An 18,950-nucleotide genomic window follows, 5' to 3' on the forward strand; every position below is an offset into this window, starting at 1 on the left:
GAAATGAGTTTGGTATCTGTCCAAGGATTTTACGTGGGCGAAAAAAAGATACTAAATAGAGCGATGCTTGATACAAAGTTGAAATTGGATAGAGTGTACCGTGTTAGAATGGTTTGTAGCGATGCTTGTTTGGGCGAGAGAATTGGAAAGGGTGTGTTGTATTCAAAGCTGAATAGTTATGAATAGCAACAGTCGTGAGCAGATACTTGCATAACAGACGTTATACTTGTCCCTAGTATCCTTTCGATATATAGTACTATCCATGATTATTTCAACGACAGGGAACATGCTGCTGATATCGTCGATTCGTAATATTTTGAAAAAAGCATTGGCAAAAATCGGCAGCAAATTGGAGTTGTAATTAGATATGCAAAGGAAGAAACAAAGTGTCTTTCGTTTGAAACTAATTTGATATAAAAACGTGTCTTGCTTCTTACTGGAGAACGATTTGAAATTTGTCAGACGATATTAGGTTACGATACTTCTTTTATAGCAAGCGTATTTCATTTCTACCACATTTTATTTCTGTTACATTCTATTCTCAAGTGACCTTATTTATATTTCTCGATTGCATTTACATAACCAAGATTCTGTTTCTTCTTATCCAAATACGATTACTTTCAACATTAATCACATTCTCAAAGGGTTGACGTTCCGGATAGCCACAATTCCATAGGTTTCAGAGTGTAAAAAATCAAAGTAGCAAAGTAAGAAACACTTGAAAGATTAAAAGTTGCGTAACAACGGAACATGTTGAGTTATTTCGTAGCAGAGAAAAGTATGAATGACTGGAAGAGATTGGAGGACGTATCGGGGTGTAAAATAAAGGGAGGAATTTCGGGCGTCGATCGAAAGCAATCTGGCCGGCGTGTGCAGCTTGCGTCATGCAAAGATATAGATGTAACCGAATGGTCGGGGGCTTGGGGACAAAGAGGGGCTGTGGCTGGAGGACGCAGTGCTTGATGTCGATTTCGTATATGTAAGAGGAGTGCGCGCGCGATTGTTCGGTGCGATTGAAATCACGCGAAGCTTTACTTAACGGAGAACTTGCAGATTTCGAGAACTCGGATATATTCACCGAGCTCCGGGTTCGCCCCTTGATGGCGTTTCGGGTGGTTTCTCCAGGAAGACAAACGGGGTGAGTTTGTGATCGAAATCCTCCACCGGCCGTTCGAACGTATAACAATTTCCCTATGTGAAATAATAATAATAAAAAAAAAGAAAAGAAAAGAGAGAGATAGAGAAAGAAGAATACAGATATGAGGCGAATGAGAACAGGGACGAATCCTTGGCAAAAGGCGGAGCTAAGAGCAGAAGTCTCTCGTTTGTCGCGATGACTTCGGACGAATAGAATCGGTCTGGTGCGTCTTTAAATGGAAATCAATTTTCAGCGAAGCCTAAGTTTACGTTGTTAAACTGCAAGACGAGAAATACGATTTCGCTAAACACGTTCCTTTCGATTTGCACGCTACGAAATAAATTATATTACGAATTGCGATCTCGCAGCCAGATTAATCGTGCCAATGATATTATAAGCGGCTGTATTATACCGAGATTGCTATCATTTGCCACACGCAAGCCTAACGCTACTGGCGCTTTTTTCATTCCCTTGGAACCCGACTTCCGTTCGACCGACGTGCGTTAATTCGAGTCGTACGTCGCCATACCGTACGTAACGAGGAATCGAGCGCGACGTTAATCGACCAATAAGAGTCCGATGGAAGTGGTAACCAAGAACTAATAAAGTAGCAACCAACCTTCAACGATATAATCCATGACAATTTAGAAACGTTCTCTCTTTTTACAGCACGATTGCAAAGATATCGGGAAACATTGGTTTAAAAGGTGTGCGACGATCGTGGAATACTGCACCGAAGCTTGACAGCTTTTCGATAGCGGCGTATCTGTGAACCGAAGGTCGTCGTTGGTTCTCTCGTGGAGACGCGTTAAGCGAAGATCGTTAAATTCGATAAGGGCGCTGTTGATCTTTACCGCGGATCCCACGCGCGTGTCAAGCGACGTGTGCTGGGATTTCATTTATGGTTTATCGTTGCATTCATGTTGGACCGCGTAACGTTGATAAAGAAGGGATACGAAGGTCGGTGATGAAAAGTCCCTCGTAAAAAGGGGGAGGGAGGACAGCGATATATCAAGATTCGAACTTGATTCCCCGCTGAATACCGGTGCTCTCATTGTACGTACTCGTTGAATCGACGCATCGATTTTTAAACGAAACCTCCGCTGGAACTCGTGTTTTTTTAGTCGCGTCTATTTTTTCCTTCCTATTTTCCCCTCCTTTCTCTGTTCGTTTTGTTATGGAGACACCGAGTTCCCACGACGAATTCCACTCTACGACACGCTGCAGCTTCGCGAACCTCGTTAAAACTTGTTTACGGTCGCTTGTTTCAGTTTACGAGCTTTTACGCGAACTCGGCGGCTATCTACCCCCGAAGAGCATCGCACCAGCCGACATTACGCCCCTAGTTTCGAGGCTATTGAGGGTGAACGGCGCCCCCCTCTTCGACTTCTTCGTCGATGTGGATCTTTACGATCGATCTAGGTCGTCCGTCTTCTTGGACCTGCCTATGAAACGTCAAGAAGACGCGTTCTTCGCGGAGAACCCGGTGAGTGTTGCAGTTCATAGTGTTGTTATAATTTATAGCGTGTACTGCGATGTGGCTGTTTAATTTTTAGTACCAGATGTAGATAACTCGTTGTTTCTTGCAAAGATCGTAGATAAGTCTTAATTGTAAATTCTAGTGCATGGAAGCTTTCCTCTGACGACATTACGCGATAAATTAGAATGTTGGTAAATTTCAACGCATTCCCGTAAAATCTGCTCGACGATTAACATCGGTTAATTAATTCATTAACAGACAAAAGGAACCTTTTAGTCTAAAGATGCTATCGAGAGTCGATCCAAAAGTTGTCGAGATCGTAGTTACGCACGATAGTCGTTGCGTTATCCAACTAATTTTTCTATATCTCGCTCCCATAACAAGCTTCGCTATCTCTACGTGGTTCTCGCCGCTATTACGCCAACGATAATTCCCATTTTGCGTTTTCTCAACTGCGCAACAACATTTTCCCTGCGTAATCTGCCTAATCTCGCGGCGTCCATCGATTTCGCAGGAAATTAACGAGCGGGATCGTCGCGTATGCTTGCGCTATCGAGACTCCAGGGACGAATACTTCTCGGTCGGGCTAATTGATTGCGCGATTAAGCGGAGGAGCGTCGGTTAATTCCTCAAGCAAATGTGTGGCGAGTTCCGGCGCGAGCATAAATCCTCTTCGAGGTTTCGGCAGTCGGAAAATGCGATTGTTTGTGCCCGAGATCGGCTGCGACACTTTTATTATTTTAGTCGACGTGCTCGCGACGATTTAGGTGAAAAATACAGGAGAAACGTCTTCGTTATACGGTGGAACCGTTTAATACCAGGCTTATCGCCTATTTGACAGCATAAGCCTGTGCATATGGCGCTTGGCTTTGAAAATCGATCGAAGGCTGGATCCAAGCTCTCGCGTTGTTTCTTCTCGAATGAGCGCGCGAAAGCTGTGACTAAATGGTGTTCTTTAATCGTCTATAAATTAATTATCGAAACATGAGCTCGTTAACATCGTGTACCCGCGGCACCTGCGCTTGCAAATTTCAGTATGTATTTTTTATATCGAACGTGGAACTGGCTACACGTTCGTTAAAGGCAACGTATTTTCCTGGCGATGCGATGGCAGATAGTCCGCCGTTATTTAGCCTTATTATAATTTATGACGGCTCAGTGAAAGCTTTGGCATACGCGGCGGGTTGCTTGAGCGAGTGTTTGGAAAGTCGATAGCAGGCTACTCAAAGTCGCCGAGCTACGTACGGGCTACGAGTGTGTAAGGTGTAGACGATATGATTGTTCAGAGGATGCGACAGATAGTTTGCTAATGGCGAGCGATACGGCGTTCCATTGCCAAGCAACAGAGACCTTATTTTTAAAGGATCTGGCCACGGAGTGCGGAAGACACTGATGCCTCTTGGTAAGCGGACTGTGAGGCACTTACCCTGAAATCTCAAAAAAGCGGAGCAACCCATAAAAATTTCTAACACGTGTGTCGAGCAGAGTGTACCGTATGAGTCTATAGAGATTTTATGAAAAAGCAACGTTCAAAATTCGATCATTGATGATCCCTTTTTCGCAACGGTACAAGCTAGTGAATTGAAAGTAACTGTAGCGTGACTAAAACGAACGCTCTCAACGATGTACCTAACTAACGATGATTAACTGATTTCCTTTTCATCGTGTCACTTCTATATTAAGTCTGCGGATTAAAAGAATTTGTCCACCTTTAAAGCGTCGTACTTCCACTCCCACAATATTCAAAACTATCAACTAAATATTAAGTATACTCGATATTCTATGCGACAAGGCCAGGGATTACGAATAATTCTGATGAGTTAATTTGTAATTAACGGCAGGAAAAAGTTCCGGTGTATGACGGTGTCTACGAAAGTTTGCAAAGCTTCTGAGAACGATGGCAGTTCGATCCTGTGCTACGTGTATCGAGCCGCGTTCCAAGGCGGAGAACGTGCCGGGCATTAATTATTCGGCCGGTTCTTTCAACTGTTTCCCATCGTCATCACGTCTCGCGCGATGATCGTGTTCGGTAAACTGGTAGGTCCCTTCCGGCAACTTCCGTCGAGTGCTACGAAACCAGAATTTATCGGCCAGCGTACTCGTCAGGGATATTCGTGGAAAAAAGGCTGCAGAAAAGACGTTGAAGAAAGATCTCGAGAAAGAAACGCATCGACCGTAAGTTCTCGTTTTGTCGCCTGGAAAATCCTCCTCCGAGTCTATCCCCTTGAAGACAGACCCGAGTACAGCGAAAAGCGCGCGAGGTTCGAAGACGAGGCACGAAGAAAGCAGGCGCCGGCCAATTTGACGAGAAAATTTTCGTCAACGGCGGAGGTTTGGCCGGAATCGGATTACTCCATGAATTTCGGATGCTAATTACAAGGCCGGAGGACAAAATTGTAGCGGCGAAGCTCATTGGACCAGAAGAGGGACGACCCTTTTCAGATTAAAGAGAACTGGTTGATCGGCAGTCCGATGTGATTAAGTTTCTCGTTAAAGTTTCGCGATACCGATCTCGCCCCCTCGCATTGTTTCGTGTAACTTTGACTTATGCCAGAGCTGTAGATTCCCCCGCTTACTTGTTGCAGAGAATCTTTTACAAAACTTGCTTGCTTTTTGTAAAAGGTGAAGCGTAAGTACGAGTGGCACGGATGGAGAGAATATTGCGGGAAACGATGTCCGTGCACGAGGAGTCGGAAGCTCGAGACGCTTCGAGTGCGTCTCTCGATGCTCCTTCGCTGAGTCGAGAGTTTTCGAGTAGTCTTCAGCTGTTCACCATCTTAAACAAGATCGTGATGTTCGATCGACGAGTCTTTCTTACTCGTTCTCTCTCGAAAACCCTTTGTCGGTTCTCCATTTTTCTGGGAAATAGAGAAAAGCCTAAAACCAGCAGACCATAAGATTCCTCGTTTTGTCGTTCGTAGGGAAGAAGGTTCTCTCGTCGAATTTCCGTTCTGGTTAACGCTCTTTCAAAGAACGTCATATCCATTCTTAGTCGGACAAAACGCGCGCACAGGGAATTAATTACAGAATGATAAATTAAAGCACGGTGGCGTATTAACCGCCAGATAATTTCCGCGGCTGACAGGACTTTTTTAATAAAAGCCTAGGGAGACGTTGAAAAAGGGGCGTTTGGACATTCGCTGCAAGCTTGGCACGCTGCATAAAACGGTGCATCGGGGCGCAGCTCCCGCTGGATGTTCCCATCTCAACGCGTCGACTCTTTTGTCTGACGAACGTCCTTGTGATTGTGATAAGAGCTTAAGGCTGAGAGGATTTTAATACTTAACCTCGACGTGAAAGGGTACCAGCCCTGATGACACTTTAACTTGTCTGTTAATAGACCGGTTGCAGAGAAAATGGCTGACGGACACATTGAAAAAAATCAACGCAGGACTCTGGTATTCTTTTCTTTCTCGCGCTTTCGTTGGTGTGAGTTTGGTATAGAGTTCGGTTTCACCGGTGTCTTGTTTCGTCCAATTCTGTCGTACACTGGTTCGCGAAAATATCTGAACATTTGCCATAAACAATTTTTATATACACACGCGTAGATTACACAAACACGTGCTAAATAAAATTGTAACAAAACACGACTGTGACGATTATGTTGGTCCAATTCGAAAGCCACCTGAAAACGTACATGAAAGCTCCAAGATATTTAACGCAAACATATGAAAATTGGTTTTACTGCAAACATATTCCATTGAGTTTACTTTTATGCTAATTGTCGCGTCCCGCGCCGTAGCGCGAAAGTAAAATTGATAATTTATTAATTAAATCGAGGTAATTAAAACGTTTATTTGAAACCGTGTTTACAGTATTTGAAGCGAAAGGCAGTTAAAGCCGCTAAAAGCTTTATCTTGCGAAAACTTATCGAACCATGTTTTTATATTTATTTAATTATGTTTCTATAACGACATTAAGACAATTTAAATTGTAAACAAAGTCGGCAGTTGAACAAACGTTGGGGATCTTCCCAAACATTTTCAAAAGAAAGACCTCAACCTCAAGACCTTTTTTCATCTCCGACGGATGTAAATGTAGCAACTCACAGAAGTCAGTCTGAGAATATTTACCGTTCGGTTATCGAGTATAAGAATAATTACGTTCGTCTATCGAGTAATAATAATTGTTATCGTTCGTTCGTCTATCGAATATTATCAATTAATTACCGTTCGTCAACCGAATAGTTATCATTTTGTCTATCGAAGAGTCAGCTATCATTTTGTCTATCGAAGAGTTAGTTATCATTTTGTCTATCGAAGAATCATCATTTTGTCAACCGAAGAATTTTATATCCGTCAGTTTGTCAGTCAATTTGAATAAATCATTACATATTGTTAATTTACTTTCGAACAACTTTAATCCTCTGCCTTAGCCGAAAGTGGAGCTTATTGCCAGTTGCATTAAAGTCAGTTAACGTTATCTTCTCGTCAGCAACTAAATAGAACGTAACACTAATAATAGTAGGAAGTATGCCAAAATTTTCCACCGATCTTCGACGATTTACAATGAAATGATTGCGCGAATATTCGAAATATGAACATGGTATTATGTAGATTTAGCACGGAGAATGAGACGAAATCGACTTGTAATTAACTTCTCACGATGATATAAACTTTGTTACACCGGTATCGCCAAGATCATCCTTGTCGTATGAATCCAGGCTAGAAGCACGTGTTCGATAATGTTGGAGCCACGAATTCAATATCGGCGTTGTTTCGGTCGGTAAGGAGCCAGCAGCACGTTGAATTTCAATCAAATGCTATGGCTCGTGACGAGCTCGTTGTAGATGAATAATGGCTCGATTCTTGATCGACGTGGTAAATGTAGCATATTTGCAGATCGAGCTCGATCGATACGTTCCTTCTATCTTTTACAAGATCGGTCGAAATACCTTGGAATAGCTCTCTTCCGAAGGGAGAAGAAAAATCCTCGTTGAATTTGTATATTTCTATCTTGCTCTCTCTCTCTCTCTTAAATAAAACATTCAAATAAAAACAATTTCTATCGTATACGACGAATCTTTCCACATTTTGTCCAAACTTGAGATATCTTTGAAAAGTAGAATTCCACGTCGAAGGCTACCGAAGGAACGTAGGTTCAGAAATTTCCAACAGATTAACTATAATTCCGTCAATGTCTCGCGGAGCGCGAACGAAGCGAGCGCGATACGAGAGGCGATAAGCTGTGGCTGGAAAAATAACATAAATCGCGGAGCAAAGAGAGCAATGGGTGCGGAAACTCGGCCAGAACCGGGAAGCCGGAAGGCTGGAAACGAAGAGGAAGTCGGCCGGGGTTCGTGTAGCTCCGTTAGCTGGATGCCAGATACGCGGACTACGCTAGACGCGGACATGCTAGGGCAGACAGAAGAGTAGGACAGACTGGAGCCAGGAATTTCAACCGCCGAGGTGTACGTCGAAATAGTCGGAGCTGGTTGGCCGACCGCCAAAGTCCTCGGCTCACATCGAACAACTATCTTCCTAATTTTCCATCTTCCCCGCACAGCTTGACCTTCCGATCCGGCGCCTTCTGCATCACCACCCATGATTTCTTCTCTCTCCACGTTATTTGCTTATCGTCGCGAGTTTTAAAATCGTCGGTTTTCAACGATTTGAGCGACGACATTTAAAAATTCACAAAAAGATCGCTTGGATGGACGATTGGCAAGTGGAGATTACTCGTATCGTCTTGCGCGTACTTTATTTCGTAAGAAAAGTTTCCTGCGCAAGATACTACTAAGTAGCCCGCGAAGATGTCTGAACGCTCGTAGAAGTCTTTTGTGAATACACTACGCGTGTCACACGAAACATTTTTCAATCTTATTAGCATGGTTATGAGCGTCGACTGAAATTACTGAAATTTCTATATACATTTTCAGAGTGCTTTCTGATGTTACCAATCTAATCGCAACAGTCGTACCTCGTTACGGTGACACTGAAACTACAAAGTGTTTTGTACGTACAATACGTGGATAAAGGCTTTCCGTGGTAAATGTGCAAATATTTTCGCGAACCATTGTAACTCGAACATCCGTAAAAATATGCTTTTTCCCATTTTGTTTGACCATTTTTGATGCTGTTCATTGATTCTGTTTGGTGGAAGTCGCGGGAATTAACGAGCACGCGTAAGAGGCGCATAAAAGGTAAATTATAAAACGACAGATCGCGGGGAACAGTTGTTTCGCTGTTTCTAATCGTTTTTTAATACGCCAATAACCGGATAAAGGTTATGCGTGTAGAGGGAAATTGCATGTGCGATTAATTGCTTTAAACAAACAAACGATACACCGCGTGTATCAGGAAGCGAGGAGAATTTTAATCGCGCGACTGTTTCTGTTTCGATTGTAGCCATTTCAGAGGGCAAATTACATCGATGTGCCGCGTCGCGTTTCGTGCGGACGTTCCATTTCGTAACGAGCAAGAGTATCGTTTCATTATGCTAACGAAATATCGATTATGATAATGCACGGAGTCCGATTCGACTGTGTAGAATTACTGTTACGACGAGCATGATACGCGACTGGCCTTGTCGCAGTCGCTGTTAACGTGTTTGCCCTAAACATTTTCATATCCAGATTATACGACCGGTAAGTGAAACCGGCTCTAAGTGAAAAATATTACGACTCTATCGACGACAGCGCGAATCGTAATAAATTCAATTTTTGGAACCGTGACTATCTCGTTTGTATTATACTACGAGGTAAGGTTATTCGAGCCGAGTTAATCAGTTTATCTGGCATCTAATTGAAGAAATTCGCTTATCAATCATTTTTAACCCCTTGGCCTATAATCACGAGTCAGACTCGTGGTAAAGAATTTATGCCATAAACGGAACCCACGAGTATAACTCGTGCTAAAGAATTTGTGCCATAAACGGAACCCACGAGTCTGACTCGTGGTAATTTACAAATTGCTAGTGATTCATTATCCACTTTGAAATAATAAATTCTTTTTGTTAACTGATCAATTGATCATGATTACGCCCTAGACGTCTTAGAAACACTATTTATCCTCAAACGTTGTTTATTATTTCACAATTCCTTTTGTAGCCCCTGAATACACATATCATAAGAAGTATACATTTTGCGCCAGTTCGGGCACACGGCTGAACAAATGAATGGCACGGCGCGCGACCGAAGTTCTTGCTTACTATAGCTCGTGCGATCGGCAGATAACGTGTAGGCCAAGGGGTTAAGCGAGTTACGTCCGAAAATTGAATATCGTGGCTTACAATTAGAAGCGATACTTTTTGCTCGTTTTATTAATTTACGTTTTAAGGCGTCCTATAGCGTGCAAAATCATGTATTATCCATAAAGATGGTACCTGCGAACGATCTATCGCGTTTCTAGCGGCGCCATTAAAACACCTCGTTAGTAACTATTTCCTGCACTGTCACTGATTTACCGGCTCGATCTCCATGATTAATGGAACCTTCGTGTTGCGGTCGACGTATTTCATCCGCGTTACGAATCATTAACAAAATCGATTAATTGATATCGCGATTATATCGTTCGAGCCTCGTTATTTTACGCTTCTTATCCGATCAGAAGGGACAAACTTCTTTGTCTCGTCTTTTTAACACTTTGCCTTCCACGTTGGTCATTGGTGACCGGAGTGATTGAACTTCTTATAATTGTAAAAATTGAATGAAAATTGACAGTTAGGGCATTTTGAATGTAACCGATAAATAGAAGATACTTTGAAATAAAAAGTGCCCCATTGAACAATTAAACTTTTTTATTAGAAAATCAATTTAAAAAATGAGAATAAATCTTGCATCTAACGGTGCACTGTGTTAAAGCACTTTGAACATAAATGTGGCTCATCAATACAATCTGGACAACAGGTGGTCACTTTTTTGGTCCAATTAGCAATGTTTGATCCTGTTTAACATTTTTTTTATAGTACTCTGCAAAATTTTCGTGCGTCTGCCCTTCTTTCTTCTGCATTTCATGTCGCACAGTTAGAGGTGTGCACACACCTTACCATTATACCAGGTTGTCCGAAAAGTTTCTTTCTTGTTATACGGAATTAGAGGGTGCACATGTTTTGTTTTATATTATTTTATTAAATCATGTATGATCCATTTTGTAGTAATAAAACAAAGTGAGTCATATACAATTGAACAATAGGGAAAATGTGCATCTATCATTTCCTCATAAAACGAAAGGAACTTTCCGGTCAATCTAATATATAGAATGAACAAATACCGTTTACCAATATCTCCTACACGTTTCAACAATATATTCTGGACGTTTTGCTTACGACGAAATAACGAATGCGAGTGGTTTGTTGAAATAATCGAAGCTTTGTTATAATATGTCGCTATCAACTGTTACCAAAGCGCCACAGTGGTCACACGTGACCATCAATAAGATAAACGGTCCATTGGGGAAGAATGTCGTCTCATATCATCAATTTGTTATTATTTTGCCATTATATGCTTTGAGTAATAAAAATATTCGCGTGGTGTGCTGAGCGAAACATGTGATTTCGGCGTGGCCGTTTGAGGCAACTTTGAAGCCGTTTGAGGCAACTTTGAAGCCGTTTGAGGCAACTTTGAAGCCGTGCGAGGCAACTTTGAAGCCGTGCGAGGCAACTTTGAAGCCGTTCGAGGCACCTTTGAAGCCGTTCGAGGCAAGTTTGAAGCCGGAAGAGGCAACTTTGAAGCCGGAATAGGCAAGTTTGAAATCGGGCGAGGCAAGTTTGAAGCCGGAATAGGCAACTTTGAAGCCGGAATAGGCAAGTTTGAAATCGGGCGAGGCAATTTTGAAGCCCGAATAGGCAACTTTGAAGCAGGAATAGGCAAGTTTGAAATCGGGCGAGGCAACTTTGAAGCCGGAATAGGCAAGTTTGAAATCGGGCGAGGCAACTTTGAAGCCGGAATAGGCAAGTTTGAAATCGGAATAGGCAAGTTTGAAGCCGGACGAGGCAACTTTGAAGCCGTCTGGAGCCGTTCGAGGCAAGTTTGAAGCCGGACGAGGCAAGTTTGAAGCCAGACGAGGCAAGTTTGAAGCCGGGCGAGGCAAGTTTGAAGCCGGACGAGGCAACTTTGAAGCCGGACGAGGCAACTTTGAAGCCGTCTGGAGCCTTTCGAGGCAACTTTGAAGCCGGACGAGGCAACTTTGAAGCCGTCTGGAGCCGTTCGAGGCAACTTTGAAGCCGGACGAGGCAACTTTGAAGCCGTTCGAGGCAAGTTTGAAGCCGTTCGAGGCATGTTTGAAGCCGTTTGAGGACTGACCAGTCACGGACCAGTCTGATCCCACGGGAGATCCAGGTACTTCTTCCGCGTGTCTCTCATTCTTCCGTGCTTCCTTCAGAAAATCGTGTTCGTTCCTCGCGCTGCTGATCGAAGCTCAATACTCTCTCTCTCTCTTTCTCTCATTCTCGCGCGCGCGCGCGCGCCAACGTGCCGATCCATCGTTTCTCGCCTTGGTACAACTTCATCCGCAGCAAAGACGGAATACAAGCTGCGAACCGGACGGAATTCAATGAATCGGCCGCGATTACCCTCGCCTTCGCCACTGTTCCCACCTTTTTTAGGTGTCGTTAACCTTCCCTTCTTTTGGTGCTATAATAGTCGAATGTGATAAATATACTATCCTATTTTCGACAGGGCTAATTTGTGGTTGATATATCTACTAGTGAAGGTTTAGATAGGTTCTAGATGGAGTTTCACAGTTTTACGTACAGCTATAGGTGCAATATTTGATTGTTCGTTGGTGGTATAGCGATTCTTGTTTTCGATCGAAGCATGGCTAGAAAATGTATGATATATTTAATTGTAAAATCAACGGAAAGGTAGAGTTTATGTGGTTCGAACGACGAGACATTTTTGGTGAGATGAGGATTTCTGGTTATAGTCTTAACCTTCTTTCTCTCCCTTCAACTCGTTAACCGAAGAAGACTGGTTAACTTGAGCTATCTATCTTTTCAACATAATGATTTCTTTTGCTAATTTCTTTATCTGTTTCCTATATCCTCTGTCTTTCTTCTCTTTTCACTTGTCGCTTAGCTTCTGTTACGATACAGATACGAGAAAAACAACTGCCGAGGCTTCATTCCCACCGATTCGTTGCGCGTTTACGCCTTTTAGCGCGACTCTGTGTGAATTTTCCACCGTCGATTCCGCTGCAACGTATTCCTAGCACGAAGTCGAACGTCGGATCGTTTAAACGAAAGGAAATATTTGTTCTGGGAACAAATTGACCAGGAATATCGCGATTAATTTAACGCGCCACGTTTGCGTTTCCTCCCGTTATGGACTCGATGTATCATGGAAGATAGTTTTAGTAACCACTAGCGTAGATAATCGACGATTAGCTGAATCTACTGTGTCGTGTCACAGGAAGAACGATTACGATGGGCCAAGGCGTACTCGATGATGGAGAAGCAGCGAAAGAGGGCGGTCCACGAGGAAAGCCGAGCTTACACCATGATCAAGGTACGTGAGTAATTGTATCCTGACAGCCGAGCAAATTTCTTTCGCTACGCCAATCTTTACACGCGAACCTACGGAACATATGATTTTTCGTCAAATAAAATACCGATGCGTTTCAGTCGACGGCATGGAAAAAATATTTCCTCGAAACTCGACAGCAAAATGACGAAACAGGGTCTCCCTCTGTACGAAAGGACAGGTTTTTTCAAAACGTGCGCGAGTATTTTTCTCGCGTTTACGTTCGTATTTCGGTAGCCGTGCGACGCAACGTCGTAGCAATATATCACGCTATCAGTTTTGGCCGGACGATCGTGACGTGTTTTCTGCGTGTTCTACGACTTTCCCGAATTACTCGATAACAAGTTTGGCCACGGCACGACCGTCGTAAATTCTCGCTGCTAATAAACGAAATCTCTGCCATTTTTCCTCGCGTTCTTCGTCTTTTTAATTCGATCCGCTTTTATATCTCGGTCGACGAAGCATCGACCTTCCAACATTTTAACGGAAATGTGGCCGGCTAGGTGCTCTCGGTCATTCGTTTTCCATCGTCTAAATTTACTCGCGATGGCGATTCGATCCCGGCGAGAGTAGAACGCAGCGAAACGTTACTAAACAAACGATACGAATAAACGAGCTCGTGTACGATTCGAGCGTATACTGCGTTGTTGTTTCGATTTCCTTTATCGTGGGCTGCCAGTGAGCATATAGAGGCGGATAATTGCACCCCCCCTCTCCCTTCTGAAATTGGGACGCAGCCGATCAATACGAATTAAACTCGCGCCAATGCGATCGAAATTATTATTAATTTCGTGCTACCCGGATTCCAGCTCTCGTCTTCGAGAACCATGGCCAGGTACTTGGAACCCCTCTCGAATATCAATTAATATGTTGGGAACTGGTTCTAGTTTGCTCGCGGGTAGGAGTAGAGCAATCGAGCGTTTCGCTACGATGACTGATCGACCGGTCTTGCGGTTTCTCTGCTTCGATGTAATGGATGAGTACAAATTATGGTTGCATTCGGAAGACTGACGTATTGGTCGAGTTTCCTGAAACGTATTTAGTTCAACGAAATCGTTGTTCAGCTGTTCTACCTATCGATGCTTCTCGTATTACGAAAAAATTAATCGAATCGTTCCATTCGCTAAGAGTTAGCATATAATACGCGTCAATTTATATTCAAGTTTTTGGCAACTTGAACGACGAATCTCAATCGACATTTTTGCGTGTCGATCATTGTGTTTGTTGCGGAATTGTTTAGAATTGTCTGTACTAATATATTGTACGATATAGCAATAAGATTAGGAAATGTAAAGAAGAGGAGAAAACGAGCCAACATTCGTGGCAATACGTAACTCGTCTTACACGTAACCTTGCAACCTCCTCGAGATCGACGCTCAACGGAGTTTACAAAACCTGACCGAGGATGCAGATTTTTCTCATTTTCCGTGGAATGTAAATGCGTGGCGAAGAAGCCTGCGACTCGAGACGTCAGGTACACGTGACCCACTTGTCAGTGCTGTCGAAATCTCAATCTCGATATTAACCGCTGATCGCCGTGCCGATCCGATCCAGAAGTATTCGCGGTATGGTATGCGGCTTGGCATGATCGATCGAACGTCGGGAACCTAATTAGGTTGGCTGTACCGTCGTATAAATCCAGCCTAGTCGAGTACTCCGTTATATCGTGCTATTTAAACGCGAACTTACATGAAAAAAAAAAAAAAAAAAAATAGAAAGAAGATCACCGGTTCGAAACGAACGCGATATCCAACGCTGCGAAACGATATCTGTTGCGTGGACCCGTTTCGCTGGTTTCATTAATCGCGAGAATATTCGCGAGAGTAGAAGCTTGAATTCATAAGCTCGGCAAGTGTTGATGGAGGATTATAAATGATTCGCGACAAAGCTCTGTCATGTCGTGCGAGTGGAGTCGCGAGGATTTGTAAGACGCTTGAGAACCGTGCAAGTACGTGTGCGCATATTTCAAGCGTTATGAGACGTACATATGTGATCATTGTGTGTGTGTGTATATACAGTGTACGTAGACGGGGATGGGTTCTCTTGAGGGTGAATAGTGCGTGACGAGCGAAAATCCAAAGGGCGAGTTGAAAGTAAGGGTTCTGAGAGGAAACGTTATACTGTATCCTAGTGGGTGTTGGAAAGCAGTGGATGAATAGGTGGTGAAAAATATTCATCGATAGTATATTTGCCACTGGCTTTTGCGAATAGCGAACAATGAAGATCTCAATGATTTGATCGACAGGAACGTGGCATAAGTGTCAGAAATCTTAAAAAACGAGCGCTGGTAAACACAAGGGCGTAGGATTTATTCGTAGAAGTTGGAGCGATTAATCGTCTTTGGCGAGACGAACCGCTGTACCGAAAGGGAATTTAGAAATTCGAAACAAGTTTGCCCGCATGGAAAAAGCAGCCGAGCGCCGACTCGATAACGAAATCGCTTCTCGGCCAAAGATAAACTGCATCGAAGTTTTCGCCTGGAGCAGTTACGTTTACCGAGCCGCTTTTTTTTCCTGTCAAAGACAACCCCTTCCTCTAATTCCAGACGAACTTCCGTTCGATCGACGTTACTGGAAATAGTTTTCAGGCGGATTCGTAAGCGCAACAGGAACGAACGCTGTATCAGGATCAGATTACGTTTGGAAACTTCAAACTTGGCGTGTTATCTATCCCGAGGTAACGATTGTTTCGGTGAAACAGAGTTACCGTGCTAATGGAACGAGAGAGGAAGAAATCGAGGAGAAATTGGAAAGACGAAACGATCTGTTCTACTTTGGTTTATCGAGACGAGCGCGACTAAATTCGGAAATTTCCCTCCGGATGCTTTTCGAATAAATTCAAAGAAACTGCTTCGATATCTTAATGGGGCGCGGATTTCAGCCGAATGATGGCGTTAGTCCTCGTTGGGAAAATATATTCGTCAAAGCGTCATTTACGAAGGCCGTGTCATTCGGAACGTTTCATCGTTATGCAAGTGATCGCACAGTACGTCATAGGAATTTTCATGCGGCAGGTGTAATCGAATTTAGTAGAAAATTCGGCGGGCATCGATCGAGCGGGCGTCGAAACGTCAAAATTTGCAGCATCCTCTCGCGCCTGCAATAATTCGCTTCGTTATAGCGTTATTTGGCATTATGCCTTGGCGTAGGTTTCACGGTATCCGAACTCGAACACCACCGGAAGCGATCTTAGCAAATCACTCGTAGTATTACGGTTCCACCACCGGAATTAATTCTAAGCTAAGTGTGTTGTATCGCGAGACAGTTATGGTGCACCGCGGTGAACTATGCGCGTAATTCGTGCCAACTTCTTCGTCGAACTTGGCCAGTAAAGTGACTCGCTGATAACGTCGAATTCTCGAACGCTACTCGAAGCGCATTAGGGGCAACCATCTTTATCGAAACGACTCATGAATGTACTGTAAGTTGACTCGATTTCAAATTGTTGACCGAAAGTTCAACGACGTCTTTTGCTTGGCGAGCGCCAGGCAGACTTTCCCAGAAACTAGGGTCCATGAATCATCCGCGAGATGTACCCTACTTATCTCAACGAAGCACAAAGTTCAACAAAACGGCTGGACGCGATATCGAGTGTAGAACTAACCCTCCTGTCTGCCAGTAAAATATGCAGCAAGGTCGTTTCGCATCAAGTACCTTACATATATTTATAACGTTACAGCGTTTTGTCCAATGTCAGGCTTTCATGAATTACATTGAACTGGCAATTTCTAAGGAAACGTAAGATTTACAGAGGCAGGCGAATAAATGTATCCATCGTTTCGTCACGCTTCAGCCTGCCGAAACTTTTCTCCAGGGCGATTTGTCGTATACCTTTCCCCCTAGGTTGGCGCTGCTGCAGAAATTCGAACGTCCCACGGGGAAATGCCAAAGAACCGTGAACCCTCTATTGAAATCGTATTTGATACACGGAACTCCGTACGGAGGAGAGTTGGTCCGACGAAGAACGGGAAACTGACACGAGAAGGGAAAGGAGGCGAGTAACTCGGCTGGAAAGTTCTTAGTTCCACAACAAGGAGATCTCGCTCTGCATTTTGTCCTAATTCACTCGCTTGTTTCCATCCTTCCGGGAAAGCGACTATAAATCAGTGCTAGGAACACGACGCGACGACGTCGAGATAAATTTCAATTTCTTCGTTCGAAAAATTCCCCGTCTCTCGTAAATCGATCGGAATTTCCTTCCACAAGTACCGAACTGGCGAACATTGGAATTTGTGTTGTTTGAATGTAGGATACGACATCGATTTGGTTAGTCAAGACAAATCGTGATTGCAGTTGTCTTGCTTGGGACTCTGACGATTCTATTCGAACGGTTGATTTCGGTCAGTTAACCGTGTCGCGAGAACAGAGCAGTTGAAATTGCGACCACTTAGAAGCCCGTATTTAGGAGACTGCAGTAATGTACGTTCCATTGACGTCGATAGCGACCAAAGAAATAAAAATCCTTTCGCGATCGTACGTTTCCACTGAGTGTAGATTTTATAGTTCCATATACGAGTATGTGTGTGTGTTCCCATTTCTTTTTGACTCCTGGAATAGTTATGCACGCGAGATTATACTTAATGCTGCCAGCGAAAGCTATCCTTGTCGTTTCACGATCGGTTTACGTTTGTATGGATGTCAGATGGAGGAAGAATGTTTCTGAAAATTCCTGTAATGTAAAAATGCAACTGACCACGTTCTATCGTGTTTTAGTCAGACTTTACAATTCCTTCGATTGCATCGATAACACTTTAACTTGTTACTTTTATTCGCAATTCTTTTCCATTTTTTTTTTTTTCTTTTCCAATATCATATCGGTATCTCGTAATTTGCAGTACGTAAAAGTTGGTGCTTGCCGCTATTACCCGACTCTCAATTAGAGCTTGTAATATTCGCACGTCATATTTTTCAATTTCACTCGTTATCACAGCCGAGCTTGCGATCTGTCACCATCCTTTAATTAGAACTTGCAAATTTTTATTCCTCATGGTTCTCAACATCCGTGTCGTTTAATAACGAAGCCAGAAAAATCTGAGCTCGCGAGTTTCTACGATTTTCTAACCCCGAGGCAAACTTAAAATTAACGCACACAAATTAACTGCACTCAGAGATCAACTGTACAAAGAGAAGCCAAACATTTCTCGGTAAGCTCGGATCGTGTAACATGCAGATTCGCCGGTGCTGGGAGAAACTTTTACAGGCAACCTGATTCCCGGGAGATGATCGGCCGTACAAATTCGCGCAAGAGTTATTGCGCTGTCTGGAAAAATATATCGTAATAAAACACGCGGTACGGCAGCTTTCATACGAACAGGTTGGCGCGGTGTAACGCGTTCAGATATATGTCTTTTGTGTAGAATGAAGCCGAGCCCCGTGTCTTTAATTCGGGACGCGCCATACCGCAGAAATACGATCGTCCCAGTCTCGCGCATCAATGCACTAAATCATAGCTTTAAAAAATTGCGCTTCTTTCGAAGGGTGCATAACTTCGTGCCGATTTATACCTCGTTACATCGATCCTGTCGAGCTTTAGCTTCCAGTCTGTTTCCTAAATCGTCACGCGTTTCTCTCTGTCAAACTTATTTTATACAGAGCAACAACAGTAATTTACAACATATACTAATCAAGTTGGCAAATTTATCGAGGACGAAGCGCCGTATCAAATAATTGCACTCTACATTTTCCATTTATTTTCTCGCGTAAAATCATTCTCCTTGCCAATCGTATTTTTCACCGGTCGTTAAGAAATCCTTGCGTAATCGATTAGTTTGAGTAGCATTGTCCTGGAACCATCGACGCGACAACGTTCACGCGTTCCTTACTGAAAGGATATAGCTCCTAGAGGAGTGTGCCAGATATCCTGTTCGATTGGTT

At 43.3% G+C, this 18,950-nt stretch overlaps 1 protein-coding gene across 2 annotated transcripts in view; it reads left to right on the forward strand.

Annotated features, from left to right (window-relative positions):
- The window catches only part of LOC139992481 (neprilysin-1), a 75,837-nt gene that overhangs the window by 38,155 nt on the left and 18,732 nt on the right, over positions 1-18,950 (forward strand). Inside the window, exons 6-7 of one of the 2 annotated variants that reach the window (XM_072013351.1) lie at positions 2,410-2,624; positions 12,967-13,062. In XM_072013351.1, the coding sequence (XP_071869452.1) occupies positions 2,410-2,624; positions 12,967-13,062 (311 nt within the window). The remainder of the gene's footprint in view (positions 1-2,409; positions 2,625-12,966; positions 13,063-18,950) is intronic. The other variant, XM_072013353.1, reaches the window with a different exon arrangement.

This window comes from Bombus fervidus, chromosome 11, assembly GCF_041682495.2.
Source record: "Bombus fervidus isolate BK054 chromosome 11, iyBomFerv1, whole genome shotgun sequence".
Classification (NCBI taxonomy): Eukaryota; Metazoa; Arthropoda; class Insecta; order Hymenoptera; family Apidae; genus Bombus; species Bombus fervidus.